Genomic DNA, 17,322 nt, shown 5'->3' with positions numbered 1-17,322 from the left:
GCGGAGCGAATGAGAAAACATCCTCCTGAGTGGGGAACGGGAATTGCACGCCGTTATAAATAGTGCCATTCTTTTTGAAAATATCTTTCTCTACTTTGAAGTTCTCTCTCTTTCATTATTTTCTTTCCCTCTTAACCTGATGAAGGGATTTTGGGGAATTTTCCACAGCAGCTTGGGCTCCCCTATCACTTGTAATTCAAATTAAAAGCTTTTTAGGATCAAAACTAAAAGCTCTACAAACACTGATACTGACAATAATGACTCAGAGCAGAGGAACGTTTTCCCCTATGTCAAATGCCGTCATCTATGGACCCAAAACAAGTTAATAAATGTGGTTTGTTGCTAAGTGGTGCGTGGGAGGGAGCGCAGGAGTCCCTAGGGTGACCCTGGAAAATGAGAGAATATTAGTGATGCAATAGTCTCTAGAAGACACCACCCTGAAAGGAGACAGACAGCAGATTGTCCACTGGTGACGCAGAGACTGAAGGCAATTGTTGCAAAATTAGATTAAAATTTTGACTGCAGTCATAAAATATATCACTTTTAAGGCAATTGGTGGAGAAATAACCTTCCTATGTGGAGAAAATATACATTATGCACATGAAGCTGATGCTGGTTATGAGTAAATTCACATAAAAATAATACAAATCAACCAAACTAACCAATGAAGCACTCCTTAATAGGTCTTTTTTCTGAGCAAGATATTTATTCTTTATAAATAAAACATAAATGGAGAGAGGTAATAATGGCCCCAGAGAACAAACTCATCACCTGTTGTTGTAAAAATGGCCTGATGGGCCACCGTTAACAGAAATAATTTGCTCACCTGCAGAAAACTGATGAAGCAGTAGGCGTATCAGATAATGTTAGCTTAAACACTTAGCTTTGTCAATGAATGTCAAAACATGAACATAAGCAACACTTTCACATGGGAAAGTCAAACAGTTTCCAGCGGTCACCTTAAATTTAGACACACTGTTGTCAATCCCACGAAACTCATGTTGCAAAGAGCAACAGTGGAGGTCTAAATCTGGCCAATCATGAGAGAATAAAAAAAAAATTGCAAAAGAGAGAGGTGCTGATGATCAGATTAATAAACTTGGCAATTCTGATATACTCCCTGAGGTTCTTGTTCATAAAATACAGCAAAAATAATAAAAAAAAAAAAAAAATTTCCCACATTTATCTTAGAAGCTCTAAGGAAAGCACACATCATAACCCAGAGTTGATCAAATTTCAGAAAATTCTCCTACAATAATAGAAAAGTCCACCTTAAATTGGTTGAATTTAAAATAGGTTTAAAATAGACTTTAAACCTTGTCTCTGTATTATAACCCATTAACGATTTTTTTCCTCCTGGTGCAGCAGAAAATCTCCTCTTGGTATAATAAATCATCTGAAATATTTTCCTTTCATAATAGTAAAACTGGGGCACATTAAGCAGAAGCTCCAAATGTCACAATCTGCAGAGTCTCATCATTGAATTAAAAAAATGTCAAAATTTAAACTCAGTTGTCACATAAAAAAGTGAATCAAAAACAATAATCTTTTAGTTTTTTTGTGTAGAGACCAAAGTTAAAACAAACACTTTAAGGTATAAAGTTGTGTCTTAAATCCTATACTGGAGGTTATGGAGCTAGGGCAGAGGAAAGCTACACAGAGAGAACATAAAAACTTCACACGCACGGGAATATTTGTGACTATTTAGGAATCTGTTTGAAAAATGTTTGGAAACTTAAAGGAAATCTATGATACAAAATAAGTTGTTTAAACTTGGCCTCCTTATGGAGTATTATCTAAATCACCAACCCCGCACATATGACCTAACCAGACCGACTCTGTTTTTCAGTATTCACACTGGCTGTAGTAGTACTGATCGCAGTTTCAGAACAACAATATGCATGTGTCTGAGAGAGGCAGAGGAACAAGTTTTTTTGATGTTGAGTGGCAAACAAACAGCAACTCCCTCTGCAAACTGTGAGACTTCATTAATGCTGCTGGAAACTAATTCTTCCTCCTCAATCTTCTCCACTAGCATCCCAACACGTAAAGCAAACAGAGGAAGTCTCCCTTTTATCAACAAGTTTGGGGGATTTGGACAGAATCCGACTTCCTTCAGTTATATATCTGTGCCACAGCACAAAAAACAAACAAGGAAGTGTCTGTGCCAACCCTATGGTGTTTGAAATATCTTTCTATGCTAGGTATTTGCTCAGGATAAAACAAATGCCCTTTCATTTGAAAAAATGATAAAATTTTTGGTCCTAAACAGTAAATAAAAGGTCAATATTAGTGGATACTTGTTGAGGTGCAGAGACAGAGAGGCAGAGATGATTTCTTGCTAAATTTATTGAAGTAAAAACCCAGAAATGTAATGTGTGGCATAATCTATAACCGATCGACAAGAAACTCCGGAACCAAAAACTAGGAGACAATAAGGGAATAGACCTAAGGAATTAGGTAATGAAGAGAATCCAGCAACGAGGAACTGTATAGGATGTGTATATGTGGGAGAAAGAACAAAGAATGGGCTAATCAGCTTATGGGGAGCAGGTGTGGATAGAAGCATCTAGAAGGGAGCTGGGGGAAAGGAGACTGCTTTGAACCATGCTGTCACAGTCTTGGTTCTGTTAAGTTTTCTTTTGAGAATTTTACTTTGCTCAATGTTTTCTAGTTTTATTGGTTTAATTCCTATTTTCTTTTGTTTTCTGGATATATTTGAGTTCTTAGGTTTTTATTTGTTGCCCTCTTGTGGTGTTCTCCCTTTCCCTTGCTCCTTTCTTGACTCCTCTCTTCACACCTGCTCCCAATCAGCTCGTTAGTCCTGTCATTGTTCAGTCTCCCATAAATACTCTCCTTGTGTAGTTTCTCTGTGCTGGTTCCTCTGGTTTGTGTTACGTTTTAAGTTGGATTTTGGATTCCTGCCTTTGTTAACTTTTATCATTAATTAAAACTGCAAGAACTCACCTCTGCCTCCCATCCTCTGCATTTGGGTCCAAAACCACCCTAACACATGCGGCTTTTAAGACGGCGCAGCTTTTCTGTAGATTTGTCCTGACCACCAGAGGGGGAAGTCAAAGTTGGAAATTAAAGAATAAGTGTCACGGTTGGTTTGAGGTTTTGAGGACCCAAATGCAGAGATCAGGGGGCAGAATTGAATCTGGAAGATTTAATATGTTAAGTGAGGCAAAGAACCAAAAACCGGGAAACTACCATGAAGAGCCAGGAAAAGACGAGGAACCAGCACTGATCTGCACAGGGAGAGTATATATAGGAGACAGAACAAAGACTGGACTAAAGAGCTGACAAGGAACAGGTGTGGGTGGAAGCATCTAGAAGGAAGCCAAGGGGAAAGGAAACAAACACAAGGGGGCAACAGAGAGTAACTCAGGAACAAAACACTGCTAAAAAAAACTACAAATACAAATAAACTAAAAATAAACAGGGCAGAACCCTGACAATAAGCGGCTAATTTTTATTTAGCAGAAGAACGGGCTAGCAGCAGGCACAGAGGAAAACAAATGTCCTGAATTCACACAATTTGACATTCATTTGCTGCATTAAAGCTGCCGAAGCAATGAAGAAACTGGGCTAACAAAGCTCTTACTGCTGTGAGCCAAAAAGCAAACGGAAGGGAGACAATTTACTAGATATCAGCGGCTTATAGCCCTGAGTGGCTTATTTTAGTACGTTTTCAGTTCTTTCACAAAATTTAGTGAGCGTAGCTTATAGTGAGTGCGCCTATGGCCCGGAAAATGCAGTAAACAAGAGATGCAGAGGTGCTCAAGTACAGACAGAAAACAACTAGGATGACACAAAATGGAAATGAAACCAAAGAAGCAGAAAACACAGATGGACATAAATCAAACTGTGACTGAAAAGTCAAAAAGAAAATTTAAACAGAACCAGAAAGTACATGATATAAAGTGTTTAAAAAAAAGCTCTGAAAGGTGAGCATTATTTTATTTTGTAAAAAACATATTGTTCACACCAATAATAAAATATGACTAATAAACCTGTATTTACATGTGTATCAGTGGTGGGGTGTATTCTGTTGCTTGTACTTTTTTAGTAAAAATGCCAAATGTTATCTCATTGATTGATCAAAATCACTGTCTTCAAGTCTAAGCATTAAAATATGGGAGAAATATATTTTGAAAAAATAGAAATAAGCCGAAATGAAAACCTAAAATTGCACCAGGTTATATTATTTTCAGGGGTAAATAACAACTGCTTAAATTTGAAAAATGAGTCAAATATTTATATTATTAAGGGAGCAGACAAGTTTGTAGCCAGATTCCACACATTAGGTAAATGTAAAAAAGAAAAAGCAGGAATTTATGATTAAAATACACAAAGATAATTTACTTCACCACCAACATTTACCATTTTAACATTTGAACCCGAAAGTGGTAAATATTTTTAAGTCTATTCTTTATTTCTACATCTAAAATCAAACTCATTTCAACTATTTTTCTTAATTTTTCATTTTTATTCTTTAAGTTGTCCAATAAGCATGATTCATTTCAACTGTCTTACAGGTAAAACTACGTTTTATTGCTGATAATAGGATTTCAGTGATGTTAAATCTTGGGGTTACAGTATGTTGTTGGTTTCTACAACAGCAGGACAGAACATACAGTAACAACAGAAACTTTAGATCAAACACTGGACACTGTGACCCATTTAGGTAAGGAAAATAGAAACTCAAAGTCCATCATAGTCTGTATAACTTCAAAGTAAGAATAATGACCACTGATGGTTCGGTAGGTTGTTTTTCCCCTGTGTGCAATGTTTCAAAGCTTAGATTGATATTTTAATTTAATTATATTGTAACACAGGAAGCCAGAGGCTGATACTCATTAAGCTGTCTTAGTTCTTCCTTTCACGCGGCCGAGCTGCAACAAATCTTCAATCTTAGCAGCAACATGAAAGGTTAAATGTCACTGCTTTTCTGGATTTTTCATCTTCTCTATCTCATAAACCACCCGAGATAACTAATTTAACATCAGTACATGTTAAAGGGAGTTTTAAAGCTAGGTTTTGTGAAGTTTCACCCTTTAATAGTTTCATTATCTCTAATTAAAGATGATGCATGAGGGTGGGTTTTATTAACATTCTCAGAGCGGTCATATGCGGTCTGCTGTTCCGTGGCACTCAGTGCTACATTACTAATTATTAAATAGCTACACCTTAACAAGAGACAATTTGTGTCTTTGTTACTACTTTCTACAGAAGCACCATAGAGAGCCTTCTGACCATCTGTTTCACCGTGTGGTGTGGATGATGCAGCTCCTCAGTCTGGAAGAAGGTGAGAAGAGTACTGGGAACTGCAGAGAAGATCATCAGGGCTCCTCTTCCCTCCATAAAAGAAATTTCATCCATATCAATGCGTTTTTTTTTGCAGCATGTTTTTTTCTCCCACACTGTTTACATACTTAAAAAAAATGGAAGTCATGACAGCCGTAAAAATTTTTATTTCATCCCAGTGCTGTGTCCCGAGCCCATAACGAAGCATCCAATGCATAACCAGCAGGTTCTTTAACAGCTTTTCCCCCGCTGCCATAAGACTGTTGAACTGTTGAAAACTCTAATAAGTCACAAATCAAGACTCTGCTTCACACTGATAACATCATATTTACACTACATGGTGAGAACCTGTGGGAACAATTTATTGACGTATTAATAGCGTTGTAGGTGCAGCTCATTCAAATATTAGGCCATACGGGCCGAGAAGTGTAATAATTAACATAAAAATAAATAAAAAAATACAGATATGCAAAAGAGCAACCGGGTGGGATTCAAACTCCAAATCTGATAGTTAAAAGGCATTCGTGTTAACCCTAGTCTAGTAAACTAGCCCCAACCGCTAGCGACCAAAATCATTTTCGCTTGCGAGTTTGGTCTAACCTTGATCAATGCCCCAGGACCTAGAACTGGCGGGCCAATCACAACGCAGAGATGTGTTTTGAATTTTTGGATGCAAAGCGGGCGGGGTTTAGAGCGCAGGACGACAAAGCTGCACAACGCTGGAGACAACACAACAAGGAAGATGGAAACAACTATTGAACAGTAGCATGCACTGCGGCAGCAGCTTTCAATGGATTGCTCCAAAGTTCTCTTTTCTGTTGCTGTTGTTCAATAACAGTATGTTTTAAGATCATTTGAGGTGAGAATATTATACTTTAAAGCGTCACTTTACGGTCCATTTACTGAATTAATGTGTAATGAACAAAACAATTTCCGAAGTTGAGAGGACCGCCGCAACCAGGGGAGCTCTGAGGCTAATGGCAGACATGGCTAACCGCAGCCTGTTTGCAGTGGCCCTCTCTCAGCATAGTCATGTGTGAAGGACTGCTGGCTCTGATGGTGATTTTTGACTCAGCTTTGGAATCAGTTTTTGGAAGGATTAGACTTGGGGTTTTCCTTGAAACATGAGCAGGAAGAGGCTCTACGCTCATTAATTTTTGAGAAGGGCGTATTCGCCTTTTTACCGATAGGCTGTTTGTTTACACTCCCCCACTAGCTAACTACATCACAGTCAGTTGCGCTCATTGGTCAGAGCGTTGGCCAATAGGCACAGACATGGTTTGAAAAACAACGGGTTGTTCTCATCAACAATCTTCCGATGTCTCATTTATCGGGGTCAGACTAAATTACACATTTAATCTCACATTTAGTCTGGTTTATCAGGCTATGTTAACCCATCGGCAAAAGAGATGCATACACAACTTGGAAACCAGGATGGATTAGAATTCGGAGCCATAGTTACCGCACCTTTACATAGCTGTTATGCATCAGAAGGACTGTTTATCATATTGCCATTTCACATTTTTTTGTATTATTTATTTATATAGTCATTATCAATACTATTATTATGGAACAAAAGAGTCCAGCTGTGAAATAATGAAGACATTACGATACCCGCTCAATTGTAGTTCTGAAAGAGTTCTATCCAGCAGATGCTGCCATTCTAAATTGTATCAAATGTATTGAGCTTGGTTTTGGCCAATTGTGTCAAATGGGTGTCGTGGGAAAAAAGTATTAAACTATTCATCCTAGTTAAATAAACGGAGATCGATTGGTTCATGGGTCTTCGAAATTGCCATCGTTAGGAATTTGTGACAAGAATGCAATAAGGATGTTATTTCCCTGTGTTTATTGACGTCCAATACCTTTTTTTAATGTTCAGTTAAAAAATTAAAAAAATAGATCCTTTAAAAGGATGGCCACCATAGAGATAGCTGCTTGCCTTCTATCCACTTTTTTTTGCTTTCCTACAAACCTACTTACATTCTGACAATTTTTAGCTGCAGTTGTTGTAAAGTCAAACTTCAAGACCAAAAAGCAGAATAGGGTGCACATGCGGGATGCAAACTCCAAGGCATGCAAGCGCAGAAAAACCGGTGTAAGCGCACAGCAAAAGGCGAAATGAGCTGCAAACATGTATGATGCAAACTCTAAAATACGCAACCATAAAAAAACAAATGCAACAGAAAAACGCTGCAATTACAAAAACAATCAACTGAGCAAATGCCTGGGGATGTTTCCGCTCAGTTTTCTCCCACTGTCCAACATGACTGTTGGTTGCTGGTGTTTTCTTTTTCTTCCTCCTATCAGTCTTTGTGTTCCCCTGTGATGGAGAGGTGAACTGTCCAGGGAGTATGCTGCCTCTCTTCAAATGAGCGCTGAGGATAGACCCCACTGGCCCTGGGACATTGCAAGGACAAGCGGGTGGAAGCAGTCGATGCATGTTAGACCAGAAACGGTTCTCTGAAGGTAACACTTCTCCTGGCAATGCAAATAATGTTGTTCCTTTCTACATTTACATTCAGATCTTTCATATATCCTCAGCTTTTTCATTTTACCATAAAAGAATGAAAACAAAGCATTAATATCAAAATATTCGTTTTTTAGTCTCCAATTCTATGATTTCAGAGTCCAATGTTTCCAATTAATTATTTTATAAATGTCCAAACAGCATATTAAAAAATTACCTTAACAAAAAAAAGGAAAACACTGCATGAGACCATGCTAAATCATTTCATTTTTTTTACACCTTTACTGTATACTCCTGCAGTTTTGAACAAGGAATTAAACAAAGGTGTAGCAAATATAATATTATTGCAAAGGTGTCATATTAACAACATGGCCAATGGGAGACATTTATTTATAAAATATATGTCTAACTACAGCAAAAGGCAGTGATTATATAACTCTGAAGGAGCTGCATGAATTTTTGGTTAATAATAGTTGTTTTCTAAAAGGACAACCATTAAAAAAAGGAGTATGTCCAGCAGACATTAACACTTTGTTTTAAAGCAAACACGCAGGCTGAGCTATGGAACATTGCAGGAAGGTCTGAACAAACCTAATTTGAATTTCTCTCCACAATTCAAAATGAGAAACAGACTAAGAAGTCACCAAAGGTACACTGCGCAAACACTGAACTGTGGAAGTGGAATTACCAGGCTCTGGGTTAACACTGAAGCATCCTATGATAGCCTGAATTGGACTTACTGTATCAGGCTGTGAACAAGTCATCACTGCATGATGAGCTGGAAAAAACTTCTGTAAGATGAAGTTGTCAGATATCATCAAATTGGACAAAACTCAAAAAATTCCAAAGAATATGAATAACTTGGGGCTTTTACAAAGTATTCAGTAAAGGGTGTGCACTCTAATGCAACACAGCTTGTTTATTTTCTGTGCATCTTCCCAAGTTAATACTTTTTAATTGAAATTGCAAAGTTATATGTTGTATTTCGAGGAGTTTATCACCAGATAAATTCTTGATCTTCTAATAACTGGATTTAAGGTGTCAGTTTCAGCATCAACCAACACGTGACCAGTAGAGAGCAGTGTCACTGCTTCTCTGGATCTGAGAAGGGTTTTAGTCTGAAGCTGTGAGAACAAAGCTTAAAGGTAACGATCTGCCACGATCCAGCCACTCATGTGGATGCTACTTTGACACCTACCTCCTATACCTAAACATTGCACCTAATCTACACATTTTCTGGGAAAAATAAATCCTTATGTCGTTTTCTCCTTTAGCAAGATACAGTTCCATGTTACACTGCAGCGTATCTATGCTGGGGATTAAAGAGTTTTCATAAATAAAACTTCTGTAATATGCCATCAATGGCTTGGCAGATGTTCAAAGAACTAGTAAATCTTTTCCCCCTATATTTAAGAACTTAAAAACCTTGCACAATACACAGTACATTTTAAAGTATTATAGTAACACTTTAAGAGTTAAATTTAACACCAATCCAAGCGCATTTGGTCCCACTCTGAATTAGTTAGTTAATTGACTCTCTACATAGTGCATATCTTAGTCCAGTTGTCGTTGTAATAACTCTTGAAGAGTCAATGTACATTGACACTGCATATTAACACCTGTGGAATTTACTGTGTATCTATGTTTTTTTGTTTCTGTCAGTAAAAGTTCAAATATATTCTTGCAGTGAGGACACTGAGAGATTTAGGTTTGAGGCAGCCTGTTTTTCTAAATGTGAGTAATGTTAACATTTGAAACTGAAACATTTATGATGGGAGCTGAAGATTAGGGTGATGGTAATGATGCCTTCCAGCCTTAAGGGCCAAGACTCCTTACTTAAGATAAATCGTGGAAATACAAGAGGAAACATGCAGCCTTGGCCAGCAGTTCAGTAAAAGGTCTTATTACTGTCTTGTCAATAAAGAGTATTTAATCAATGAGGAAAGAATTTTCACTTGAATGTATAGTTGTTATGGTTTTTCCTTCTTCTTTTTTAGTTTCTTTTTGAGTTTTCAGTTATTTCTGTCATTATGTTTTCTTGCTCATTGGTTTCTTTCCATTTTGTGTCATTGTAGTTGTTCTCTAGTTATATCTAAGCAGTGTTGTGTTTTTTGAGTTGCTCTATGTTTCCCCTTCGTGCCAGTCTCCTTACTGCTAGCTCCCTTCTAGTTTCTTCTATCCACACCTGCTCCCTATCAGCTGATTACCCCAGTCTTTGTTCTCTCCTCCATTTATACATCTCATGTTAAGTTAGTCAGTACTGTTTTTTTATTGTTACTTTTTTCCTCATGTCTGTTTTCCCCTGGCATCTCTTAGTTTTTGGTGTCTGTATTTCATTCTTGGATTTTGCTTCTGTTGCCTTTACCTTCATTAAATCTGCAAAACTCATCTCTGCTTCCTGATTGGATCCTCAACCACCCTCCACCCTACCTTGACATCGGTGTAAATAAAAACAGAGAAGAGCTATTGCACTCCTTTAGATTATTTAATATTCTGTCTCATTTCTAACCAGAAAAAGTCTTTAAGGTATGAAAATAATTTTAGAGCTGCACGGGGAATAAATTATTCATGTCTTAAACCAATCAATGTATATTCTTTATTTGTTTATTATTTATTTCAAAGTTATGTTTTCCAGATACTTGGAGGTGAACTGGGTGATTCACAAATATAAAAGAGTTTTTTGTTATTTTTTGCATGGTTTTAGTTTCAGAGGATCTGGATTTTTGCTCCATCACACATCAGTTAAATTGTTTGCTCAACCACCTGTAGCTTATCATCTGAAATGTCGGATTATTTAAATATAATTCCGCATTATTAAACTTAGATCATCCAAGCAAATTCTTTCAATTCTGCCTGGCATAATGTCCGTTGGAGAAAATTCCTCTAAGTGTAACATTAAAAGCTGAATACCCATTAAAATATGATGCTGAAAACGTCAAAAATACACCAATCAGTGACAGTGTGGATAAAGAGAAAATAAAATCACAGAGGGGAAAAGGAAGGTCTTTACACTTTTTTAAAGGCAGAAGTCAGAGTTCATTTTTAATGCCAGAGATTTAACCAGCACAAAATACATAATTGACCAGAGAGATGAACCTGGAAGTATGGAAGTCAGAGGAGCAAAACAGTCTGACGAGGAGCCTGAGCTCAACACAGCTGATTAGTGCTGGAGGATAAGATCGTGAAAGGCGTAGGAGGAAGAAGACAGCAGAGATGAAAAGTCATCCTCGCTTTATTTAACTGTGTAGCTTAAGCTGCTCAGTGGGGAGTCCCGCACTTTGAAAGTGGCATGGACTGAATGGCATCTTCAAAGGAGGACCAAGGAACGTCTTAGCCATGCTTACAGAAATTAAAAGGCTCAGTCAAGCTTTCCGCAGCGTGGAAAATAGAATATGGAACAACACCCATAGTAAGAGGCGGCTGAAATGAAAATGGCGGACACGTCAACAGGCAGCTTTATTCCCCATTTAGACATAAGACTATGCAGCATGCTCTTCTTGTCTTCCCTCCCCATTGTAATCTCGACTCTTGTTTCCATCCTCCCTCCTCTTTTTTTGTGTGCCTCCTTTAAACAAGCATAAATATTGCTGCGCTCGCATCCAAATATCTCACCTTTCAAATACTAGGAGATAAGCCCGTTAGCCAGCGATCGAAGGTCAAGGAGATAACAGAGCAGATCCAAGTAAGAGAAGAGGAAACAGCAGAGAATGGATGCTATTTCAAGGATATTCATTGTAGTTGTGCTGTTTTATTAGACGTCTTATCTTTGCAAAGAAAAAAGAGAGAAATCTGAGGTTCTCCTGCAGAGTGAAGGGAAAAAACGATTTGAAACATCAGGAAAGTCAACCCAAATAATTCTACAGAAGTTTTCAAACTAGAACAATTATTTAATCCAGTAGCTTGAAGACTGAAAGTAAGAGCTATGCCTTGAAATTAAAAAAATAATTTTTCCTTTAATCTTAAAATGGATGCAGATTTCCCTTTTTTGGGGGCGGGGACTAAAAAAGTTGTAGCTAAGGTTTGACCCGAGAACTTAAACTGTATGAAGGAGTTTAGACGAATGCTATAAAACCTTTCAGGAAATAAATCTTTAATTTTATCTTGGTCTTCAACAAAAATACAACCTGCTGTCATCTAATTCACATTTAGTGGACTCATAGCTTCAACTGTTGTATACCATAATCATCTAATTAGAGAGAAATGCTTTTTCTTTTGCCTTTTCCTTGGATAACAATCTTGTCAAAGAGCTTCAACCCTCAGCTAAGAAGTAGGAAGGAATCACTTTTTCCATGTTTGAAAAAGTCAGAGTTTGTGTCTTGAATGGCTGCTCATGCGTAAAGCAATCTACTGGAATGTAGGAATCTATTCACACCCTAAGTTTCTATGTAAACTGCCAGGGGAAGAGACAGTGGGTACAGGAGAACAAAAGATGATAATCACACACATCCACAGACATTTACCAACCAACGTGAGAGAGAGATTGATGTGTTTCTGGGCCAAGGAAGACATTTTCTGTCTTGCAGAAAGAACCTCACTCATAGTTCGCTTCTACTTTGACTATTAGTTGATACGTACACGTTAGGCTGCAGGATTTATATCAAATATTAAATCACTGCAAATAATAAAACGCAGAAGAAAAAAGTGAAGGTCTGCATAACTTGACTGTATTGATCAAATTGTATGACATTATTTATCTAAGGTTCTTTTTACGAATCCCAACAACAAGAAGACTCAATTTCTAAAAAAACTTAGCTCGTTTTAGTCTCTGTTGTCATTGGAGACGATCCCCCTTTTAAAGATGAATGTTTATAAAACTTTGCATTCTTTATTGAACTCTCTGTATTCTTATTAATTTGTCATATCTTGGCCTAATAAACACATTACTGACCACGATGTTGATGTTAAGATATAACTTTGGTTAAAAGTGACTAATCTGTTGAGGTTTAGGTGTTTTTTAGATGCTTGAATGTTGTCTTTGTCTATACAGGTGCTGGTCATAAAATTAGAATATCATGAAAAAGTAGATTGATTTGAGTAATTCCATTTAAAAAGTGAAACTTGTATATTATATTCATACATTACATACAAACTCATATATTTCAGATGTTTATTTTGTTTAATTTTGATGATTACAAATGACAACAAATGAAAATCTCAAATTCATCATATCAGAAAATTAGAATATTACTGAAGACCAATAAAAACAAAGGATTTATAGAAATGTTGGCCAACTGAAAAGTATGAACATGAAAAGTATGAGCATGTACAGCACTCAGTATTTAGTTGGGCCTCCTTTGGCCTGTATTACTGCAGCAATGCGGCGTGGCATGGAGTCGATCAGTCTGTGGCACTGCTCAGGTGTTATGATAGCCCAGGTTGCTCTAATAGTGGCTTTTAGCTCTTCTGAATTGTTGGGTCTGGTGTATTGCATCTTCTTCTTCACAATACCCCATAGATTTTCTATGGGGTTAAGGTCAGGAGAGTTTGCTGGCCAATTAAGAACAGGGATACCATGGTCCTTCAACCAGGTACTGGTAGCTTTGGCACTGTGTGCAGGTGCCAAGTCCTGTTGGAAAATGAAATCTGCATCTCCAAAAAGTTGGTCAGCTGCAGGAAGCATGAAGTGCTCTAAAACTTCCTGGTATGTGGCTGCGTTGACCCTGGACCTCAGAAAACACAATGGACCAACACCAGCAGATGACATGGCACCCCAAACCATCACTGACTGTGGAAACTTTACACTGGACTTCAAGCGTCGTGGATGAAGTGCCTCTCTTCTTTTCCTCCAGACTCTGGGACCTTGATTTCCAAAGGAAATGCAAAATTTACTTTCATCAGAGAACATGACTTTGGACCACTCACCAGCAGTCCAGTCCTGTTTCTCTTTAGCCCAGGCAAGACGCTTCTGACGCTGTCTGTGGTTCAAGAGTGGCTTGACACAAGGAATGCGACAGCAGAAACCCATGTCTTTCATACGTCTGTGTGTGGTGGTTCTTGAAGCACTCACTCCAGCTGCAGTCCACTCTTTGTGAATCTCCCCCACATTTTTGAATGGGTTTTGTTTCACAATCCTCTCCAGGGTGCGGTTATCTCTCTTGCTTGTACACTTTTTTCGACCACATCTTTTCCTTCCCTTCGCCTCTCTATTAATGTGCTTGGACACTGAGCTCTGTGAACAGCCAGCCTCTTTAGCGATGACCTTTTGTGTCTTGCCCTCCTTGTGCAAGGTGTCGATGGTCGTCTTTTGGACAACTGTCAAGTCAGCAGTCTTCCCCATGATTGTGTAGCCTATAGAACTAGACTGAAAGACCATTTAAAGGCTTTTGCAGGTGGTTTGAGTTAATTAGCTGATTAGAGTGTGGCACCAGGGGCCATCAATTTTGAACCTTTTCACAATATTCTAATTTTCTGATATGATGAATTTGAGATTTTCATTTGTTGTCATTTGTAATCATCAAAATTAAACAAAATAAACATCTGAAATATATGAGTTTGTATGTAATGTATGAATATAATATACAAGTTTCACTTTTTAAATGGAATTACTGAAATCAATCTACTTTTTCATGATATTCTAATTTTATGACCAGCACCTGTATAGTATAAATGTATTTCTGAGCATTTTTTGTACTTAAATAACTTAAGGAGTTTATATTCTTTAAAGTTTCCCTTCCAGTCTTAGGATCAATATCTTCTATGTCCAGCATAAGGAACACTTGGATGAAGTTCTCATCACCAGATCCTAATCCAGAAAGGATTAGGATCCAGTAGTGATTCTGAATATATTAATGGTGCTTTAATTGTATATAAACAATGTTTTTTTTCTTTATACTCACATTCTTATCCTTCACCATGAGCTTTCCTTTCTCATCGTGCACTTTTTCCAATCTTGGTAATTTGCATCTATATCATCTGCTGGCACCAAGGTCAGGAAAGATTCATGCAAATTGAGAAAAACATTTTGGACTGGGAGATTTATTCTAACATAAAGCTATTGGTACTTTCTGTACGTTCTCTTTGCAATTGACATTTAACTTCTTTTCAATTGCTTCAGGGCACAACTTTACACTTTAACCTAGAGGAACCCTAAATAGGACTCTTAAATCCTATAATCTTGGAGAATTAAGTTGTTGGTGAATAACTTTGCACCTTATGGATTTTAAACACATTGGTTTATGCAAATATATTCTTGCAAGAGTGTTAATTAAGCTGAAATCAGAAGAACTTGTTGAGCATTACCTTGCATTCAACCCAAGTTCAATTGAACTCTTCCTCCTTTAAAGCTTTGTGTCTCCTGGTAGTTTTTAGGTTGTCTAATTTTTGCATCATCCTATTAAATAATCAGCCAGAGCAATCCTTTAGCACATATTGAAGTTGAAAGGACAATCGAATGTTTTATATATGGTGCAGCTAAAAATGAAGCTTTCCCAAACAGAAAGCAAAAAAATATTATGAAGAAAAACAATCGAATAACCTTTAAAGTCCTTAAAAAAAAGAAAGATATCAGCCTTTAAAGTTGAGAACTGAGAAACAGCAGAAACAGATAACATCAGCAGAACCCAGGTGAAACAAAACATTCACATCAACAGAGCATTATCTCCTAATCTGTGAGCCTGTTGGTGTGTAAAACCAGTTTGTCAGGTGTTTTCTGTTGCTTTTGGGACAATTACCTGAGATTAGGATCAAAACAGAAGAGGATCTATTTTCCATAGCAGCTATGGCATTCCATTCGGTCAGGGGAAAATATTTGCATTATTTGCACTGAGATTGAACCCAACACACCATGTAGTACCAGGAAGGATTAAGAAGAACTGCTGGAACTAGATACCGATCTGCATGGCGAGCAAACTGGTGGAGTATAAAACAGTTGAAACACAAAAAGAAAACACTAATGGAGAGAAATTTAGCATTGGATTAATGCCACCAAAAACACTTTCTGTAGAAATTCTTCACGCGGCCACACTAACACCATCAGACACTCTCATTTTCATCTCCCCTCACAGGATTTCTGAATCCCTCCTTGCTGTTTTGTAGATGATTAAACAAATCTCTCTTCCATCCTCCTACCTGCTTTAGTTTTGTCCGGACGTCCCAGCAGACGAAAGCTGGCGTGTTTTTCCTGGCTTGGACTCTGGGTGACTGATGGAGAATCCTCTTTTGTTAACACCTTCTTCTTCTTCTTCTTCTGGATGCTGTTCCCCATATTGGGGGCCCGTCCTTAAACCTCCTAAACCGGTTCTAGCATCTTGATTCCTTGTAACTTTACATCTGTGCACCTGCTCTCCAACATGAGCTTAAGTCAGCGAGGCTCTCCTGAATCCCTGCACTCAAATCATTCCTGATGAATCCACCTTTCTAAACAGAGTGGGTTGTCATCTATTTGTATTAAAAAGCTTCTCACAACATTCCAACAGGACAAATAACCTCCAGCTCATTAAATATGCAGATCCACCAATAAAAGACAGAGAAAAAAATTGGAATCAATCGAGCGTCTCCGAGCTGACACCCTGCTGTTCATGTGCATCCAGCCGCTGAACGAATGGCAACATCCAGATCTGAGACATGCTTGTGTGTGTGTGTGTACCCCTCCCACCCTCTGCGCTCTCAAGCCGCGCCTTCTCACAGCTGAGCGTTCTCACACAGACCTCCATCGTATAGATCATTCAATAATGCACACAGCTTTCTGCCACACCTGATCTACTGTCCTCCTGGTAGGAATGGTGATCAGTCATTTGTGCTCCAAACCATTACATGTACTGACGGCAGCAGATCCAGTCTACATTTGTGGGAGATGCAGAAAACCCAGATTCCTCCATGTCTCAAAAACACTGGAAGAGAGAAGGTAACTGGCAGAAAGAGAGCAGGAAATCAAAGGTTTGAAGGAAAAATTTAATATATAAACATCCCTGATATGCTTAATAATTCTGTATGATTTTTTTCTTTAAAAAAAAAAAAAGAAAGAAAGAGAATCATCTAAACGTACGCATGCAGTGAGTGTTTGATAGAAACAGCAGAAACTAGGCCAGAGAGCCAGTCCCACTGATCAAAGCTGGCTTTGAGATGAGAGTATTCCAGCTATGCTTGAAGGAAATACAGATGCTGAGCCAGATGGTTTATGAGAAGAAGATAATGGGGAATTTAAGAACCTTAGGATCCAATACGTCCAAGCAGGACTCACTAACTCCCCATTGTTTTCTGTCTTTTACAGCACAACACCTTTTGTGAATTGCAAAGATGTTCACATCACTTCTATCTCCTCATAACAGCAAACGTTAATGCATTTTTGTGAGATTTTGGTTAAAGATTAACACAATACAACACACTATTGTAAAATAAAAAAATAAAAATGTTTTCCGACAAATCTAAACCTGGAAACATCATCCTGCATTTATATTCTATTTATAATTTAGCTGTGAATATTCCTGGATGCCAGTATGAGATGCATCGACCAGCTCTGTGCATGAAGAGTCTCTTTTACAAAACAGCCCAAGCTCAGTCTGATTGGAAACTGAGCATCTGTGAACATCAGTCCTGATGCAGCA

The 17,322-nt window shown here is 37.9% G+C and overlaps 1 protein-coding gene across 5 annotated transcripts in view; it reads right to left on the bottom strand.

Annotated features, from left to right (window-relative positions):
* The window catches only part of kiaa1522 (KIAA1522 ortholog), a 63,937-nt gene that overhangs the window by 25,259 nt on the left and 21,356 nt on the right, over positions 1–17,322 (bottom strand). For 2 of the 5 annotated variants that reach the window (XM_038309052.1, XM_038309053.1), the window contains exon 1: positions 15,848–16,328. The exons of the other annotated variants lie outside the window; for them this stretch is intronic. In XM_038309052.1, the coding sequence (XP_038164980.1) occupies positions 15,848–15,983 (136 nt within the window). In that variant the 5' untranslated portion in view covers positions 15,984–16,328. Of the gene's footprint in view, positions 1–15,847; positions 16,329–17,322 lie in introns of those variants that run through there. 5 annotated transcript variants of the gene reach the window in all.

This window comes from Cyprinodon tularosa, unplaced genomic scaffold (genome assembly GCF_016077235.1).
Source record: "Cyprinodon tularosa strain WSP-4 unplaced genomic scaffold, ASM1607723v1 ctg655, whole genome shotgun sequence".
Classification (NCBI taxonomy): Eukaryota; Metazoa; Chordata; class Actinopteri; order Cyprinodontiformes; family Cyprinodontidae; genus Cyprinodon; species Cyprinodon tularosa.
The sequence above is the reverse complement of the archived record's forward strand: the minus strand, read 5'-3'. Positions and strand labels throughout refer to the sequence as shown.